The sequence below is a fragment of the Pan paniscus genome, chromosome 11, assembly GCF_029289425.2.
Source record: "Pan paniscus chromosome 11, NHGRI_mPanPan1-v2.0_pri, whole genome shotgun sequence".
Taxonomy (NCBI): domain Eukaryota; kingdom Metazoa; phylum Chordata; class Mammalia; order Primates; family Hominidae; genus Pan; species Pan paniscus.
In genome coordinates, this window is record NC_073260.2 from 40631154 (window position 1) to 40651135 (window position 19982).

General features: G+C 46.1%; 1 protein-coding gene across 2 annotated transcripts in view; it reads right to left on the reverse strand.

Moving 5' to 3' along the window:
- GALNT12 (polypeptide N-acetylgalactosaminyltransferase 12) overlaps nt 1–19447 on the reverse strand; it is a 43355-nt gene extending 23908 nt beyond the window's left edge. For both annotated transcript variants that reach the window (XM_063593950.1, XM_034967869.3), the window contains exons 1-2: nt 18155–19447; nt 2803–2972 (exon numbers count right to left, since the gene is read on the reverse strand). In XM_063593950.1, coding sequence (XP_063450020.1) covers nt 2803–2972; nt 18155–18525 — 541 coding nt within the window. In that variant the 5' untranslated portion in view covers nt 18526–19447. The remainder of the gene's footprint in view (nt 1–2802; nt 2973–18154) is intronic.
- Between the last annotated feature and the right edge of the window lie 535 nt (nt 19448–19982).

Below are 19982 nucleotides of genomic sequence, written 5' to 3' on the forward strand. Positions count from 1 at the left end.
TATCTGATCCTCATAACAATCCTCTGAGGCAGGTGCTAGTATTATCCCTATTTCACAGATGAGGGCACTGAGGCCGGAGAGGCTAAGTAACTTGCCCAAGGTCACAGAGTAAGTAAGTTGACGAGCCATGAGGGGAACCCAGCTCCAAATTCTACAAGCTAACACTACCGCCCAGAGCAGCCACCGGAGTGAGAGCCTGTCTATAAATAAATCAATAAATAAAAGCATTAATTGGTTGATTTTTTTTTTTTTTGAGACAGGGTCTCACTCTGTCAGCCAGGCAAGAGTGCAGTGGCATGATCATGGCTCACTGCAGCCTCAACTTCTTGGGCTCAAGCAATCTTCCCACCTCAGCCTCCCAAGTAGCTGGGACTACAGGCATGCACCACCACACCTAGCTACTTTTTAAATTTTTTGTAGACATAGGGTCTTCCTATGCTTCCCAGGCTGGTCTCAAATTCCTGGGCTCAAGCAATCCTCCCACCTTGGCCTCCCAAAGTGCTGGAATTACAGGCATGAGCCACCGCACCCAGCCAATTTTTTTTAAAAATCCAAATTATAACCACAAATAAGTTGATGGCAGGAATAAGGTGGGTAACTTTGCAAGCAAAGCTAATTAGCTACTGTACCCAGTGAACCCATGAATGCAGCATGGCTGCCCTGCACTCGTGATGGATCTTGTCAGCATTAATTTTATGTCTGCCTGAACTGTCTCCCTGCATCTGAGAGGGCCTGACACCCTTTCATCAAGCTCACACTGACACTGCAGAAATGGTGGGGAGGGGAGGCAGGGCAGGACTTCCTAACTCATTACAGGTTAAAGCAGGGCATCATGCCTGTTTTCCCAAGTTCCCACAATGACAGGAAGGGAAGCTTGGTCCACACTGCCTCACATTTTTATGAGAGAACTGAGATGTGTCAGAGGAATTTCTACTGTATTCCTGCCTACTGAGGAGCTATTTAATCCCATTATTATAAAATAAATAATCCGCTCTTTGCCTTTAGATTAATATATTTGTGAAATGCTGTTTTTTTCATTTTGCAACTTTTTAAACATTTAAACATTATAAAAATAGAAGTTATCATCTAACAAGAGCTCACTAAATGCCAAGCACCTACCCAGCACATTACCCTCCTCATCTCATTCAATGCTCACGATGATCCTACAAGGTAGAAGCTATCATTATTCCCATTTTATAGAGGCTGAAGCCAAGTTTGAAACTGGTTAGGGTCATTGCTCAAAGTTGTCTAGTCGCTAGGTGTTGGGGGAGGGGGATTCAAGCCCGTGCAGTGTGGCCCAGAACCAATGTCCACACGGAGAGATTTAAAACGACCCTGGGGGGAAATGGAAAAAGGAAATGTAGATGAGCACCTACTATGTGCCGGCTGCTACATGAGGTTCTGTCCTATACATGATCCCATTTATTCCCCACTATAATTCTCTTGAGATAGGTGTGGACAGACCTATTCACAGGTGAGAAACTGAGGCTCAGAAAAGACAAGCAACTCGCCCAAGGTGCCATAACTGGATCATCATCTCAGACCCAGGTGCCCTGACCCCAGAACCCAATGCCTTCTAGGCTATAGTCAGCACCAAACCCCAGCCTGGCTTACCCCAGCCTGGCTTACACGCTGTCACAGACACTGCTCCTTGTGCCTTAAACCCATTCTCCCTGTGACCTGTAACTGAACACACAGCCAGCAGGATAAAGGCCACAGCTCCCAGCCTCCCTTGCAGCTACACGTGGCCAGGCAACCACGCTCTGCTCAACGGGATGTGTGGAGAACTTCCAAGCAGTGCCCTCGGGAGGAAGGGTGTGGCTCTCCTTCCCCTTTAAGTCTTCTGGTTGACCAGAGTGAGTAGGAGGTGAAAAACCAGCCTGGTCCATGAGGACCAAGGCAGCAGAGCACCCTAGAGAAGGTGGGAACAGGTGCAGAAGGAGCTGAGGCCCCATCCACCAAGGAGCCACCACACCCATTCTAGACTAGCACACCAGATTTGTGATGTGAGAAGCCTGTTTCTATCTTGTGTGAGTCACTATTGAGTCTGTGAAAACAGCCCAATGCACACACCTATTAGAACACACAGAGGCCAGTTTTGAAGTCAGAGCAAGTGCAGCATCTGAGGCAGCAGATGCCCCATCAGCAGGGGTTGCTTCCCTTTGAGACAAGCTGTAGTGACTAAGCCCACAGCTCTACCTGCTGTTACAGACTTGACACTTGTCCTTGGTTAAGCTTAGCTGCTCTCACTTCAGCTAGGCCCCAAGGATTCACGGGCTGATGCTACTCCGTTGGCACTGCCAGTCCCAGCCAAGCCAAGGCTCTGCTGCATGTGGGCACCACAGAGGCCCCTCCACCCTCCTTGCCTCCATCCTCACCCAGCCCCTCCCCTGCCATTGGCCATTCCCCACACAGCTGGCTCAGTGAGCTCCTCAGAGGGACCTGGACCTTGCTGTCTGCAAAGCTCCCCATCAAGCTTGCACTTAAGCCTCAACCCCTTATGGTGGCCTCCAAGGCCCTTCCAGATCTGGCCCTGCCCATCCTGCAACCTCACCTCCTACATCACCTCCACTGGCCAATGAAATGAACAGTCCCAGAAACTGCCAAGAGAATGCCCTGCTCCTTCCAGTTTCCCACGCCTACTGTTTCTGGGCTACTATCCCTGAGGTCTTCCTTGGGTACAGGAGGATACAGGAAGCCCATCCTTACTGGGCCTACTTTAGCCCTCCTGCATCCCACTCTCACCTCCCAGACACTGCTACAGAAGGACAGGCTCTTCCCAGAGCCCTGGCCGGGACTCACCTCTATCACTGTAGTCATCTACAAGGATCACTTCTTCTAGCAGGATATCCGGGGATGTCTCAAGGACACTGTAAACTGTCCGAAGGAGAGTTGACCAGGCTTCATTATAAAATGCTATGATAACAGATGTCCTGGGCAAATTATCATAATCATATTTCTTCTCTTTGCACCTGCAAATACAGCGGAACTTCAGGAACTCAGGATCTAGCCTAGTCTGGCACTGGGGATGGAGTGACAAAGGGGACATAGGTCATGGTCCCCTGGGGAAGGGGACATAATCCACTGAAGGATCTTCCGGAGCTCCCCTTGTGGCACTAGGAGCCCCAGCAGACTCCAAGAAAGGTCCTAACCATGGCACCCACCTAGCTTTTACTGTGGGATATTGTTTTAAGCTGTCAAGCAACTTTTTGATTTGAGCAACATACAAACGAGACAGAATCAGAAGGAAGGGAACTGGCACGTCTTCCTTCCCCATCGCCCTCCTTTCTGTCTACTCTGCCCCAGTCTCACTCCCAGGCCTTTGCTCAGACTGTTCCCTCTGCCTGGAATGCTCCTTCCTCCCTTCTGTACTTGGCAAGCTCCCAGCTCAGGCCTGTTCTCCTTTGTGAAACGCCTGGGACCACGTATCTTGGGCAGTTGCTGTCTCCTCAATGCTCCTCCAGCATCCGGCCCACCTCCATCTCAGCATGCACCACTGACAGTATTCTGAGTCCTCATGTACCACTGTACCACTCCCTACCCTCTCCCAGCATCCAATACTGTCTAGGCTTAGCAAAGGTGGTGTCCCAAATGCATAAACTAGAATTGTGGCTAGGACCTACAGACACTCCAGGAAGGACTCTACAGAGGACATTGGTTACCTCCCCCAAATCCCCGCTGCCACCTGCCCCCCAAGATGTGGTAGTCATGTGGTGGGGTGGGGCTGAGCCCACCCAACTCCAGCAGTGGGCCTGACTGGCAGTGATTAGAACCAATAAGCTCCCTCTTTGTTTAGCAATTTGCCATCACTTTGAACTGAAGGTTCCCTGGTTGACACAGAATTCTATCCTGAGTGACATGACAAATTCCCAGTGTCACGGGACTGACTAAGGGGCGTGCCTGGAGACTATCAGTGGGAAGTAGCTGATGGGAAGGTGGGAGAGTGAAACCACAGGGATACCAGAAGGGACAAAGTTTGAATGCTGGGGGCTGGCCAAGGCTAGGCCAAGAGATCAGCTAGATACTCAAGAAGGGGGTGAAATGCTGGAGACCAGCTAGGCTCCCTGGGTTGCTAAGGCAAGGCCTTCCCAGATTAGTTAAGTGACAGATCAAAGAGGACAGGAGAAAAGATGCCAAACTAGGCAGGAGGAGGAGGGAAACTGACATCTGCTGTCTACCACATGTCAGCATTGTGCTACTGGGCCATTTATCAGTCAGTCACCAAAAACTTCCTGAGCACCTACTGCATGTCAGATAGGCCAGGCCCCTGCTCCCATGCAGCTCATATTCAGGGGGACAGTAATCAACTAAACAAACAAATCAGGAATTACAGAAAGTGATTGTGCTATGGAAAATGGAAAGGAGAGTGATGAAAGAGAACAACTTTGAAACTATGAAAATGAAAAGCAGAGGAGTGGGGAGGGGGAAGGAGAGCAACTATAGGACAGGTAATCTGGGAGGGGCACTTAGAGGAAGTGACATTTAGGATGAGACCTGAATGATGAACCCCATGAAAAGTCAGGGAAGAGCCCTTAGCATACAAAAGTATTTGTTTTTTCCTCTTTTATTTTACTATTAGAAATTTCTTTCTTTTTTTTTGAGATGGAGTCTCGCTCTGTTGCCCAGGCTGGAGTGCGGTGGCACGATCTCTCTCGGCTCACTGCAAGCTCTGCCTCCCGGGTTCATGCCATTCTCCCACCTCAGCCTCCCGAGTAGCTGGGACTACAAGTGCCTGCCACCACACCCAGCTAATTTTGTTTTTGTATTTTTAGTAGAGACGGGGTTTCACCATGTTAGCCAGGATGGTCTCAATCTCCTGACCTTGTGATCCGCCCACCTCGGCCTCCCAAAGTGCTGGGATTACAGGTGTGAGCCACCGCGCCTGGCCAGAAATTTCAACATTAAAAAAGCAGAACAGGGCCGGGCATGATGGCTCATGCCTGTAATCCCAGCACTTTCAGAGGCTGAGGCCGGCAGATCACTTGAGGCCAGGAGTTCGAGACCAGCCTGACCAACATGGTGAAACTCCATCTCTACTAAAAATACAAAAATTAGCCGGGCATGATGGCACACGCCTATAACCTCAGCTACTCGGGGAGCTGAGGCATGAGCATCACTTGAACCCCAGGAGATGGAGGTTGTAGTGAGCCTAGATCGTGCCACTGTACTCTTGATTCATCTGTGTCAACACCACTCCCTCTGCCCCAGATTATTTCTAAAGAAAATCCAGCATACTGTAGCATCCAAAAATAGTTTGATATGTGTCTCTAACAGGTAAGGACTCTTTTTTAATAAGCATAGTATTTTTGTCATACCTTAGAAAATTACCTTTGTGCTCCAGTCTACAGTATTTCAACAAAGTTAAGCAGCCCTGGGTTGGAAGACACGACATTCTTTAATGAACCAATAAGAAGAGATACAATCCCACACCCGTCAAAATGGCTATTATTAAAAAGTCAAAAAACAACAGATTCTGGCAAGGTTGTGGAGAAAGAGGAAAGCTTTTACACTGTTGTTGGGAGTGTAAATTAGTTCAACCATTGTGGAAAAGAGTGTGGCGATTCCTCAAAGACCTACAGGCAGAAATGCCATTTGACCCAGCAATCCCATTACTGGGTACACACCCAATGGAATAAAAATCATTCTATTATAAAGATACATGCACGCGCATGTTCATTGCAGTACCATTCACAATAGCAAAGACATGGAATCACCTAAATGCCCATCAATGATAGACTGGATAAAGAAAATGTGGTATATATGTAGACCACGGAATGCTATGCAGCTATAAAAAGGAATGAGATTATGTCCTTTGCAGGGACATGGATGGAGCTAGAAGCCATCATCCTCAGCAAACTAATGCAGGAACAGAAAACCAAATACCACATGTTCTCACTTATAAGTGAGAACTGAATTATGAGAACACATGGACACATGGAGTGGAACAACACACACTGGGGCCTGTCGTCGGGGGTGGGAGGAGGGAGAGTATCAGGAAGAATAGCTAATGCATGCTGGGCTTAATACCTAGGTGATGAGATGATCTGTACAACAAACAACCATGGCACACGTTTACCTATGTAACAAACCTGTATATCCTGCACATGTACCTATAAACTTAAAACCTGGGGGGAAAAAAGACAAGTGCTACCTAGCATAATGGTAAGATGCATTGATTTTTAAGACACATGCTAATTTTAGAAATGTTGAAATGTGGGAAAAAAATGTGCCTCTGAATTGATGACATGTAGTACTTCATTTTACCTTCAAAACCACTTCCTATGTTAGCATTTATTGCTCCCACGTTAAAGGCTAAGAAAGGTAGAGTGACTTGGTCAGTTCACAGAGCACCTGCTAGTGTGTACTGAGCTGAGATCTTTGTGTCCAGGGATCTTGTTGCAAGGTTCCGGCTTGTTCCTTCTACCCAACAGGAGGCTCAGGTGGGCCATCTGAATCTAAAGATCCCTGTATCACATCTCCCCACCTGGCCTTCCCTCCTACCAAGACAAGGACAATTACTCTTCTCCTTCTCGGGGTCCAGGGTCCTCTTCCCTGGAATGAGTTCTAGGTCCCTCTTCCTAATGCCAGGACAGCCTCTACAGCAAGTTCCAAGGCTCCCTGGCAGTGGCCTTGCTCTGCTGTCACTGGGATGATTTCCCTTCAGCTGTGAACAGGCTTATCTGAGAATCTCTGATAGGGGCTGGCTGTTCTCAGTCAGCTTTATATACTCATCCTGGCTGCATCTGGAGGCCCTGCTCTGGGCACTTGAGGAAAGGTCAGCCCAGGCTGGAAGCATGAAAGCTCTGGTGTTGTGAAGCCACTGGGCATCCCCACCAGCACCTAGCCAGCCAGGAGCCGAATCCCCAGACACCATAGGCTTTCAACTCATGCAAGTAGTTAACTTAGCACTGACCCCGTGGAAGGCTTTGTGCTCCAGAGAAGGGAGCCTGGTCCACATTCAAGGGGAGGAGAATGCGGCTCCATCTCTTAGACAGAGGCTATCAAAGAATTTGTGGATATATTTTAAAATCACCACACATGAAGAGCAGGAGAAACAGTATGTGACTTCCAAGACTGCATCATAAAACATTAAGGATTCCTCTTGTTTCCTCAATGGAATGTATCATCCATTCCAGAGAAAGCCGGCTGCCATGTTGTGAGGATACTCAAGCAGCCCTATGGAGGAGTCTGTGTGGCAAGCAACTGACACTTCCTGCCAACAGCCAGTACAATCTTTCCAGCCATGTGAATGAGCCATTTTGGAATCAGAACCTCCAGCCCCACCCAATTATGCCTTCAGGGGATCAAAGTCCCAAGTGACATCTTGGCTATAATCTCAAGAGAGATTCCAAGTCAGAACCACCCAGTTAAGCTACTCCTAAATTCCTAGTCCATAGAAACTATGTGAAATAACAAGTGTTTATTGCTATTTTAAGCCACTAAATTTTGCAGTAATACATACCATAAAATAAATCACAAAGAAAGTGTCCGACAGACCCAAACTGAGACATTTTATAAACCAACGGGTCTTTACTCTTCAAAAATGTCAACGTCATAACAGACCATGAGAGACTGAGGAACTGTTCCCGACTGAGTGAGGCTAAAGAGGCACAGCAATGGCCTGATTAAAGTGTCACACCTGATTCTTGCTTAGATACTAGATTAGGAAGGAAAAATCTTGCTATAAAAGTTGGGACAGCTGGCCAGGTGTGGTGGCTCACACCTGTAATCCCAGCACTTTGGAAGGCCGAGGCCGGCAGATGACCTGAGGTCAGGAGTTCGAGACAAGCCTGACCAACGTGGCGAAACCCCATCTCTACTAAAAATACAAAAAAATTAGCCGGGCATGGCGGCGCCTGCCTGTAATCCCAGCTACTCAGGAGGCTGAGGCAGGAGAATGGCTTGAACCCGGGGGGCAGAGGTTGCAGTCAGCCAAGATAGCACCATTGCACTCCAGACTGGGCAACAGAGCGAGACTTCGTCTAAAAAAAAATAATAATAATAAGTTGGGACAGCTATAGACATCCGATATTGGATAAATATTCTGGACTTGATATTATATCATGGTATCATGAGAGAATGTCTTTGTTCTTTGAAAATACATGCTGAAGTAGAGACAGGTAAAGAACTGTTATTTCTATAACTTACTCTGAAATGTATATAATATTATAGTAGACATACAGAAAGAGACAAAGTGAGTAAATGGGCCAAAACAATAATGGGTGGATCTAGGTGGAGGATTTATAGAAGTTTGTTATGCTGGTGTCTCATAAATTTTCTCCAGGTTTAAATTTTTCCAAATTAAAACTTTAATATAAAAAGAGGAAAAAAAGGTCCAATGTTGTGAAGGACACATCCAAACACCAAGTCTATTCTGATCTATAGCTATGTAGCTCAATTTTAGTGGCCCTTACAAATGCCCTCCTCAATCTCATTATTTCTCATATCTACCAAAACATCCTCACTCTGGGCCGGGTGCAGTGGCTCATGCCTGTAATCCCAGCACTTTGGGAGGCTGAGGCGGGTGGATCACAAGGTCAGGAGTTCTAGACCAGCCTGACCAACATAGTGAAACCCCGTCTCTACTAAAAATACAAAAATTAGCAGAACGTGGTGGTGGGCACCTGTAGTCCCAGCTACTCCGGAGGCTGAGGCAGGAGAATCACTTGAACCTGGGAGGCGGAGGTTGCAGTGAGCCAAGATCGCGCCATTGCACTCCAGCCTGGGCAACAAGAGCAAAACTCCATCTCAAAAACAAACAAAACAAAACAAAAAAACAAAAACATCCCCCCTCCAACAAATACATGTTATAGCAAATGGAAAACATATGTGTGTGTATTATAAAAATATTAATAACTGCGTCTTGATTATTAAGCCCCTGAATACTAGACAAGATGCATAGAAAAGCTAGATTGTGTTGAGTTGTAGCTCACCAGGAGCCTCAGAAAGAATTAACCGCGAGGCTAGGCGCGGTAGCTCACACCTGTAATCCCAGCATTTTGAGAGGCCAAGGTGGGAGGATCGCTTGAGCCCAGGAGTTGGAGATCAGCCTGGGCAACATGGCAAAAACCTGTCTCTACCAAAAATACAAAAATTAGCTGGGCTGGACACAGTGGCCCACGCCTGTAATCCCAGCACTTCGGGAGGCCGAGGCGGGTGGATCACGAGGTCAGGAGATCAAGACCATCCTGGCTAACAAGGTGAAACCCCGTCTCTACTAAAAAAATACAAAAAATTAGCCAGGCGTGGTGGCTGGCGCCTGTAGTCCCAGCTACTTGGGAGGCTGAGGCAGGAGAATGGCGTGAACCCGGGAGGCAGAGCTTGCAGTGAGCCGAGATCAGGGGCCACTGCACTCCAGCCTGGGCAACAGAGCAAGACTGTGTCTCAAAAAAAAAAAAAAAAAAAAAAAATTAGCTGGACATGGTGGCACACACCTGTAGTCCCAGCTACTCAGGAGGCTGAGGTGGAAGGATGGTTTGAGTCAGGGAGGCGGGGGTGGCAGTGAGCTGAGATGGCGCCATTGCACTCCAGCCTGGGTGACAGAGCCAGATCCTGACTCAAAAAAAAAAAAAAAGTTAATTGCTTACACTACATGAAAAACAAAAGTGTTTCTGTGAAACCTAAAATAAATATTTTTTCTTAAGATGCTGCTAAAACTTTGTTTCAAACATGCACAAGTTCAAGAGAAATAATTGACAGTAAGGACGGTGAAGTGAGGTTTTCAAAGTGAGGTGCATTCAATGTAGAGAACAATCCTTTAGTCTGAAATCACATCCTTAGTATTTTGGATGAAAATTTATTTCTTCTCTTGTCAGCCCTGCTTTTTTTTTTTTTCTTTTTTTAATGTGTTTCCACTAAAACCAATAGCCTAGGGCCACCATTCTAGAATGTCTAGGTGGGCTCTTCATTTGTGCCATCTAAATCACAAGAAGGCTGGGTGCCAATTTTTCAATTAATATTCAGAGCTTTAAAATGTTCCTCTTTTCTTTGATCTCATATCAACATACATAAACATTTCTTGCCTAAGTAAATAGTCAGAATACCCTGAAGGAGGCTTGTTGTAAAAATTTTTCTTTGTAACATTATTTATAATAGCAAAAAGCTGTAAACAATTTCAATGTCGAACAAGAAGAAAATATAGTATAGTATGGCTGCATGAGGAAATCATGGCCATGTATTTTCAGCACGCCTTGTACTTTACCTGGTAATAACAGTATCCTTTGTTGAGTGTTTACTACATGAGAGGCACCATGTAAAACAACAAAATAACATTTTTTAGAGAATATTTAATGATAAAGGAGAATGGTCACACTATAATGTTAAATCAAAAAGGCAGGATAGAAATCTACAGATAGCCAATTCTAGAAACAACAACGTGTATGTGAGGGCGTTCACGCATAAACAATAAACAATAGAAAGAAATATGCCAAAATGTTATCAATGGTGATCTCTAAGAAGTGAGATTATTGCTGATTCTTACTTTTTATATTTTTGTGCATTCTAAAATTGTCCCAAAATGAACATCTATAATTTTTATAATCACAAAGAAATATTATTTTTAAAAGATTAGATCGTATTTCTTTAGTTCCTCACAGCAAATGCCTTCATTGAGCAATAATTTAATACTCTGCCCTTTCTCTTTTTCTAGTCCTGGTATAGTTTCTGTTTCTTTTTTGAAAACATCTCCTAAAGGCATTCTGTTTTATGAGGTTCAATACCAATGCTCCTTGACTTACAGTGGGGTTACATCCCAATAAACTCATCGTAAGTTGAAAACATTCTAAGTAGAAAATGCATTTAATATACCTAACCTACCGAACATCACAGCCTAGCCTAGTCTATCTTAAATGTGCTCAGAACACTTCCATTAGTCTATAGTTGGGCAAAATCATCTAACACAAATCTACTGTATAATAAAGTATTGGATACCTCATATAATTTACCAAATATGTACCAAAAGTGAAAACCAGGTTGGTTGCATGGGTACTATGATAGAGTTGAAAAATCTTAAGTCAAACGATCTTAAATCGGAGATCGTCTGTATATCTTTTTGAAATGTCTTTAAGTTTGCTTCCAGAAAAAAACACTTTCTCCTTTTCCGGACTAATAAAAAGCTGTGCATCCTTTGATCATCCAAAGACAGCTATGGATCACTTTAAGGTTCCACTTTTGCCTTGAGGACAAAAGGAAGCTCAGAACTGGATTTAACGCTACATCACAGCACACAATCATTTCCCTAAGTTTCCGGTATATTGCATGTGCTTTGTAAGGGCAGAGACTGAGCTGTGTTTGTCTCTGTATTTTCAGCACGCCTTGTACTTTACCTGGTAGTAACAGTACCATTTGTTGAGTGCTTAATACAGGAGAGGCACCATATAAGCATTTTATACACATTACTTCATGTAGCCTTCCTAACAACCCTACTGGGTAGGGACTACAATAATCTCTGCTGGTAGAATATTTACTTATTATATGGATATGAATGAATTAATGGATACAGTAAATGCCTCTTGATCTTCCTTTTTTTTTTTTTTCACCCAGGCTGGAGTGCAGTGGTGGGATCTTGGCTCACTGCCACCTCTGCCTCCCAGGTTCAGGCAATTCTCCTGCCTCAGCCTCCCAAGTAGCTGGGATTACAGGTGTCCGCCACCATGCCTGGCTAATTTTTGTATTTTTAGTAAAGATGTGGTTTCGCCATGTTGGACAGGGCTGGTCTCGAACTCCTGACCTCAAGTGATCCGCCCTCCTTGGCCTCCTAAAGTTCTGGGATTACAGGCATGACCCACTGCACCCGGCCCCTCCTGATCTTCTTTTATCTTTATATTAAGGTTATCACATAAATGTCTTTTAAAAAAAATCAAATCATATCCTCTGTAGAAAAGGCCAAGGAGATCGTGATGTACATTTTTGTGACTTACCTGCCTAGAATCCTTTCTCCTTTCTTCACTGTACTGCATCTTGATTTCCCTTTCAAGAGCCAACCTTTTCCAATTCTCAGTCTATGTGGTTTGTGGAGGGCTGAACATACACAAGCACATGCATATACACACAGAGACACACAGACACACACCCCTACCCCTGGGAAGGTTACATGCCTCAGGCCTGACCAATCAATAATTTCGTGATGACATCAATTGAGTCCCTGAATCCAGGGCCCAGAATAACCTGAACTCAGTTCTCATCCCACACTTTTCTATAATAGAACCCAATATATTTTCTTTTATATTTAAGGCAGTTTGCATTGGGCTTTCAGTTACTTTTAACCAAAAGAATCCTGTCTAGTGTAGAAAATAATTATTTTTAAAAAGTGAATATAGGACTTCTACTTCTGGCAACATGGAAGACTAAGATGTCTAGGGAAACCCTCCTGGTATATACACCCAAAAAATCTTGATATAAAGTTTTTTTTTTTAATCTCTTGGCTGGGCGCTGTGGCTCACACCCGTAATCCCAGCACTTTGAGAGGCCAAGGTAGGTGGATCACCTAAGGTCAGGAGTTCAAGACCAGCCTGACCAACATGGTGAAACCCCGTTTCTACTAAAAATACAAAAATTAGCAGGGCATGGTGGCAGGCGCCTATAATCCCAGCTACTAGGGAGAAGCTGAGGCAGAAGAATCACTTGAACCCAGGAGGTGGAGGTTGCAGTGAGCTGAGATCGCACCATTGCACTCCAGCCTGGGCAACAGGAGCAAAACTCCATCTCAAAAAAAAAAAAATCTTTTAAATGCATGGCTTAGCAGACAGGAAAGTAAAAGAAGTCTTCTTCACGAAGGAACAACAAGAAAATACTAATCTAGATAACATAATTACCAGACATAGAGTATAAAATAAGTATGCTTAATATGCTTAAATAAAAGAAGACCTCAAATGAATGACAAAGAAACAAGAATGACAGAGAGATCTGGGTCACTGTAGGCATCTCATAGCAATGGTGCAAACCAGATGACAAGGGAATAATACCTTCAAATGTCAAACTACCAATGTAGAATTATATACCCAGCAAAACTTTCATGAACAAGAGCAAAATAAAAACATTTTCAGATAAAGAAAACTGAGGACTAACAATAGACCTCTCTACAGCAATTAATACATGATGTATTTCAGGAAGAAGGAGAAGAATCCCAGAAAGGTCTCTGACTCAGGAAAGAATAGTGAGCAGAGAAAATGGTAAACTTGTGGATAAATCTGAACAAATAAATACTGCATTTTTAGCTATTCTAATTTGTTGGTTTAAAAGCAAGACAGAATTAAAATATTGGAGCAAAATGGCATACAAATTAGGAGAGAAGATGATCAATACTAAAGCATTCTATGGTCCATAGTTAATATTTAATTTTAGACTTTGTTGAGTTAAATATGTACTTTAAAATTTACCACTAAGGTTAGAAATAGATAATATAACTACTAAATTAGTAGAGAGGAAAAAAATGGAATGAGGGGAAAAGCCTCTATCGACTCAAAAAGCAGTAGGAAAAAAGAGGGGGAAAACACCAAAAAAAGCATAACAAATGAAAACATAAAATAAGACAGCACTATCAAATCCAAAAGCATCAGTAAGCACAATAAATGTAAGTGGATATAACTATCTAGTTAAAAGTCAATGATTGTCAGTTTGGATTTTTCTTTTTAAATGGAGTCTTGTTCTGTCGCCCAGGCTGGAGTACAGTGGTGCAATCTTGGCTCACTGCAACCTCCAGCCTCCTGGGTTCAAGTAATTCTCCTGCCTCAGCCTCCCAAGTAGCTGGGACTACAGACACCCACCACCACGCCCAGCTAATTTTTCTATTTTTAGTACAGACAGGTTTTCACCATGTTGGCCAGGCTAATCTCGAACTCCTGACCTCAAGTGATCCACCCACCTCGGCCTTCCAAAGTGTTGAGATTATAGGCGTGAGCCACCACTCCTGGCCTGGATTTTTTTTTAATGACAACACAAAATCGAGCAACATACTATTCAAAGACACACCAAAAACATATGGACACAGAATGAGTGAAAGAAAAAGGTATCAGGAAAATACTAACCGAAATTGAACATGTTCTGTGGATTTGAAGTACTGGAGTACTGACTCAAGAAAGAATGCCACTCTGATGTTCTCAAGATGGATCTAATAAGAATTCATAAAATATCCACAACTTTGTTGGGGAAACAAAATAAACATCAGTCTAATGTCCTACTCCCTTCTGCAACCCTAGCAAGACATACTTTTGCTGAATTACCTGTTTAGAACCACTTTGAGGCTGGGCATGGTGGCTCACGCCTATAATCCCAGCACTTTGGGAGGCCAACACGGGCAGATCTCCTGAGGTCAGGAGTCTGAGACCAGCCTGGCCAACATAGTGAAACCCCGTGTCTACTAAAAATACAAAAATTAGCTGGGTGTGGTGGCGCTTGCCTATAATCCCAGCTACTCGGGAGGCTGAGGCAGGAGAATGGCTTGAACCCAGGAGGTGGAGGTTGCAGTGAGCCAAGATCGCACCATTGTACTCCAGCCTGGGCAACATAGCAAGACTCCATCTCAAAAAAAAAAAAAAAAAAAGAACTACTTCGAGACTCTTTGCCATCCCAGCACCCAAATCCTGACCCCTGAACTCAGACACACATCTGCAATTATAGTATTAACAAGCCTAAAACCAGAGCAAGTCAAGAAATAAAAACACCATGCTTTCCTTGACCAATGGTTCACAGTTCTTCTGCCCTGGTAGAGAATGGCTGGTGTTCACACATATGGGATTCCTGTCATAGATAGACCTGAAGAAATGTCCAGCCCTGAGGGCACTGTCTGTTACTCCACTCTCTCTTCTGCTAAATATCAGAACACAAATGAGAATGATGTTACAGTGATCATCTCAAGTTCCCCGTATTCTATGGAAACTAAAACTTTTTGCAAATTTTGGTACAACATTACTAATAACCATTTCCTTGTGACACACCACTCAGTTGACTATGATGTCATCACTGGCTTGAACTACATTTGACCTGTTATTAATCCTTACTTTCTCTAGTTCTGGTATTCTCCACACCCTCCAAAACACTCACCCTAAATCTTCTGACTCAGAAATCCACAGGCTCTAGGCCAGTAGCTTTCACCCGTGGTTGCATATCAGATTCAGCCTAGGTCCTAGCCACAGATATTCTGATTTCATTGTTTTAGGGAAGATTCCTGGCATCAATATATTTTTTAAAGTTCCCCAGGGCCACACACTCAACTATCTGTCTCCCCACTTTGACCCGCTATCATCTCAGAGCAAAAATTCACCTTCTTTGCTGAGATGCTAGTCATACTATACTACTATGCTTACTGACTTACTTACTACACTTATTTATATTAATATATATGAATACTTACTATGTTACCATGCAAGGAAGGATTCCTAGTCATCATTAGCCTCCTCCTCAATTCAGTGCTGTAACTAACAAAACTATACTCGAATCCACTAGCATGTAAATTATTAGATTCATAGAGGGGCCCAGGTCTATACTGGCCCTCACAGAATTAGGACCAGTACTCTAAAATGTCTTTTTAGTGGTCTGGCCTTCTTCAAGAAGGCAGACACAGTGCCACACCCTGCTGACACCAGGAAGAGTCAAACCAAGTGGTCCCTTAGTCATTCCCAACTCCTTTCCTCTGATAAAAGGCACTGCAGAGTAAAGACTTTCATTAAAAGTCTAGGAGGCACAGCAAAATGTTAACAATGGTTCTCCCTGAGTGGTAGGTTTATTGGGGATTTTCACTTTTTTCCTTTTCTGTTTCTCTGTGCATGCCAACATTTCTAGAGTGAATATGCATTGCTTTCATAATTAAAATAAACATAGAAATAATCATCCCCACCCAAAAAGGGAGGAACGAGTAACAGATCTGGACTGTAGCTCTGCCTGAGATGTGCTATGTGACCTGGGGGTGTGGCTTTTCCTCTCTGGTTAGACTAGATGCTCCTCCCTCAGGGCCCTCCCTCCTGCAACATTCAAGGACCCTCATTATCCCTCTGTTTATTAGACTCGCAGAGAACCCCATACTCACACTGTGAACTTATGATCTGCCATTCAGGTTTCTCAGGCAAAATCTCAAGACCCTGATTAGCTCCTGGATGAACTGTAATAAAAGTGAGATGCCACAAAAGACCCTGACCCTACTGACCACTCTGAAGTTACATCTCAAAGCCTGGCCCAACAGTGACCCACACAGCTCAGGCTCACCTTTCTCTCTGGCTGGGTAAGAATAACCCAACACGCCTTGCTGCAGGAATTAGAAGCAGGAGGCATTCACACTCCTTATCATGCTGGGTTTGGCTTAACTTCCAGGGTCAATGCAACAGCAGGATCTACAAGCAAATCCTGAGAGGACACAGGGCAGCTGCGTCACCATGGAGACAGGTTACCATAAGCCCCACAGATTGTCCACAGTGTTTCAAAGAGATATTCACAACCTGCGACAATAAAGGAAGTTGGATCCAGGAAAGAAAAACTACAACCAATCCCTGGATGACTCTCAAAAGCAACCTCCTGAGTACATTCTTAGCAACAGGGAAAGGTGAAAAAACTAAGATTTAAGCACACAGTGTGCTCCCAGGTATTGATGCTTTATTAATTCCTAAGTTGTGTTCTTTCCACTCACTTTTATGTAGAATGCATGGAGACTCACTTTTATGAGTTTCCTATTTCGCAAACGAAGGGAAACCAAGGCTCTGAGAGGCTAAGCAGCTTGCCGGAGATCACAGAAGTGACGAGCAAAAGAACCAGGATTTTATCTCCCCTGGGCTGGATTTAACCTGAAGCTGGGTATAACCTGAAAGCTTCCCCTCCACCTCCCCTCAGCGGGCACCCTCGGGGTTTCGAGGAGCTAAACATGCGTTAGGCTGGTGAGTGGAGGAACTAATATCAATCCCAACAAAGTTTTACTCAAAAAGACTAACAGTGAAAAATGTCTCAGGCAGAAGCATGAGGCTAGGCATGAGGAGATCCCCAAAACAGGGAAGACAGTGGAAACAGTGGGGCAGAGGTGGGGCATCCTCATTCCATCATTCATGGTCTCTCTGGCCAAGGTACCATGGAGCAGGCCCCTAAAATCCTGAGATCAGCATGGTGCTAAGTGGGCCAGAAGGGCCACAGTCCCTCCAGACCAGTCCTACCACATTCCAGCTGAGGGGCCTTGGGTGGGTCACCTATGCTTTCCGAACCTATTTCCACACCTGTAAAGAAGGAATGGCTTGAAGGGGAGAGGAGTGGCAGGTGCCCGGTGCACACGGCAGGCTGCCACCACCAGCTCCAATGGGAACCCCCTCTCTGAGTTCTCTTTTCCTCAAAGTCTGTAAGGAAGGGGCTCAAAAAAGGACTTGGAAGATCCCTGACACCTCAAAGAAAAAGTGAGAGCCCAGGAGGCCCAGCGGCAAAGGTGGCAGCAGCCACCTGTCCTTCCTCCTGCTGCCAGCGTGTGCCCTGGATCCCCACCTAGGCAGGGGCGCAACCTGCCCAGCCAGTAGCTCCAACAGGAACTAGGCCTCTGACCACGCTGGCTCCAGTCCAGCACCACCCACAGGAGTGAGCTGGGGTGGATCACGGCCAGAAGGAGCCCTTCCCACCCCGTGCCCCTTCCCGCCTTCCTCCATCCAAAGCTCAGAAATCCAATGCCCAGGGAGAGCACAAGGAGGCTTTCTAGCGCTGAGGGGGCCTTACAGCCACCTTTCGCTTCACCTGTGGGGCCCTCCCTCGCATCTTGTTTGTCCCTTAGGCCCTGGCACACACAGATGAATGAATGGAGCCGGTCACCGCCCGGAGGAGTTGTCAGTTTCGCGGAGGCACTGCGAGGCGGGCAGAGCGGGGTTGTCCTTTGGGTGCTGGGGGGTCCTCGCCTTAAACCCTTCTGCTTAGCTCTGACCCTCACCTTTTCAGGGAGATGATAACTTCTCAAGGAGAAGGGAGCTAAGAGATCACTAACAGACTTGCCAATTTCTGGTAATTTTTTTTCTACTTTCGTCTTTTTTACTTTCTTGCCTCCCCGCCCCCATGTGAGCTCTTACACTATCGTCTTCGGAGAAAGACTCAATAAGACGCGCCATCCTGGAGACCCCAGCTCCCCGCCCTGCCACTGCTCTGATGGAGAAACTGAGGCCCGGGGCTCTGAGGGCGGGCTTCCTCCCCCGAGCTGTGCACTCACAGCGGGTTCCAGCGCTCGGGCAGGCGGCGGTGCAGTGAGATGCGGTCGCTGAGGTAGATGTTAATCTGGTGCAGCCGCACGCTCTCCTCCTGCAGCCGCAGCTCCTCGCCCTGCAGCTGCAGCCGCACCGCCTCGCCCCGCGCGCCCAGCGCGTTCGCCGGCACCGGCGGCCGCGGCAGGACCGGCTCGCGCCGCCCGGGGCGCGGGGTGCGCGGGGGTCCCGGCTCGGCAGCCCCGGCCCCGGCCCCGCGCTGCGCCCGCAGCACCGAGCCCAGCCCGGCCAACGCCAGTAGCGCCAGGAGCACCAACAGCGCCTCCCGGCCGCGCCGCAGTCCCCGCGGGCAGCGCCGCCGCGCCGTGCGCCCCCACATGCGCCCGCCAACTGCAGCCAGCGATCAGCGCGCCCCAAGGCGGCGGTGGAGGCCAGGACCCGGATCCCGGAACCGCCGTGCCGCCCCGCCCCCGGCCCGCCCCACCTGCGCGCCGCCCCCTTTCCGTCCAGCCCCGCGCCAGCCCAAGCGCAGCCCCCGGGGTGGCTCATTTCGGCAGGGTCCTCAAGTGGGCTGGCTGAGACTTGCATCTTCCTTCTTGGGCTATGGTGCATTATTAAAGAGATAGTGGTGGTAAAACCCTTAGCGCCTGGCATATTGTAGGCGCTAAGTGTTGGCTGAATACACCCTGCAGGGTGCTATGAATTCTACTGCCATTATCTCATCTGGTCTTTACACAGTCCAATAAAACAACCATCAAGTAGGATTACGAGCTCCCTTTTACAGATGAGGAGATGGAGGTGCGATGAGATCAACAGACACCACGCTGCCCCACTGACTTCTGCAGGCCCAGCCTCTGCCATACTCTTTGGAGTCCTTGAATAGCAAACCCTCGCCTGGCTCGCCTCGTGATAGCTCTGTGACCTCTGAGGCTAGGAGCAAAAGGCCATGAAGGCTGTACATGATAGTTCACACCTGTAATCCCAGGCCGAGGTAGGAGGATCACTTGAAGCCAGGAGCTTAAAACTAGACTGGTCAACATAGCAAGACTCCCATCTCTACAGAAAAATTTCAGAATTAGCCATGCATGGTGGCACGTGCCTATAGCGCTAGCTACTCAGGATGCTGAAGCAGGAGGATTGTGTGAGCCCAGGAATTGGAGGTTACCGTGAACTATGCGCCACTGCGCTGCAGCCTGGATGACAGAGCGAGATCCTGTTTCTATTAAACAACAACCAAAAAAGGCCATGAAGCTGCCGCCCTTTTCATGAGATCACTGCTGTGGGAGCCTTGAGCTGCCAGGGACGAAGTAAGTCTAATGGAGTAGACAAATATTAAAAAGATAATTAGAATTGTGTTAAGTATTTTGAAGAAGAATTACAGGGCGCTAAAAGGGCTTAGAATAGTAGAACTTGATCTAGTTTGGGGGTTTTGGAAAGCTTCTCTGATGAAGTAATGTCTACACAGATATCTGAATGTAAAAGTGATAGCAGAGATTTCAAATCATATCTTAAATTAATCTGGAACTCCCTCTGCTTGTGTCTAGCTCAGGGAAAAGAATCATTCTGTATCCCCTGTAGAAGGATAGAGTGTAAGCTGTATTTGTTGTTGTTTGTTTTACCATGGGAAGTTGGTCCAAAGCTTTTTATCAAATATTCTCAAGGAGACCAGAAGCCCAGAAAGTTTAAAAAGCACAAATCTGGTCCAATTATCTCATTGATAAATGCGGGCTCTGAGACACAGGGTGGGGAGAGGACCTCGAACTTGGCGGCTCAGGTAGAGGTAGAATCTGACTTGCTGTTGTCTTCATACAGCCTTTGGCTACTGGTATCCCCAGA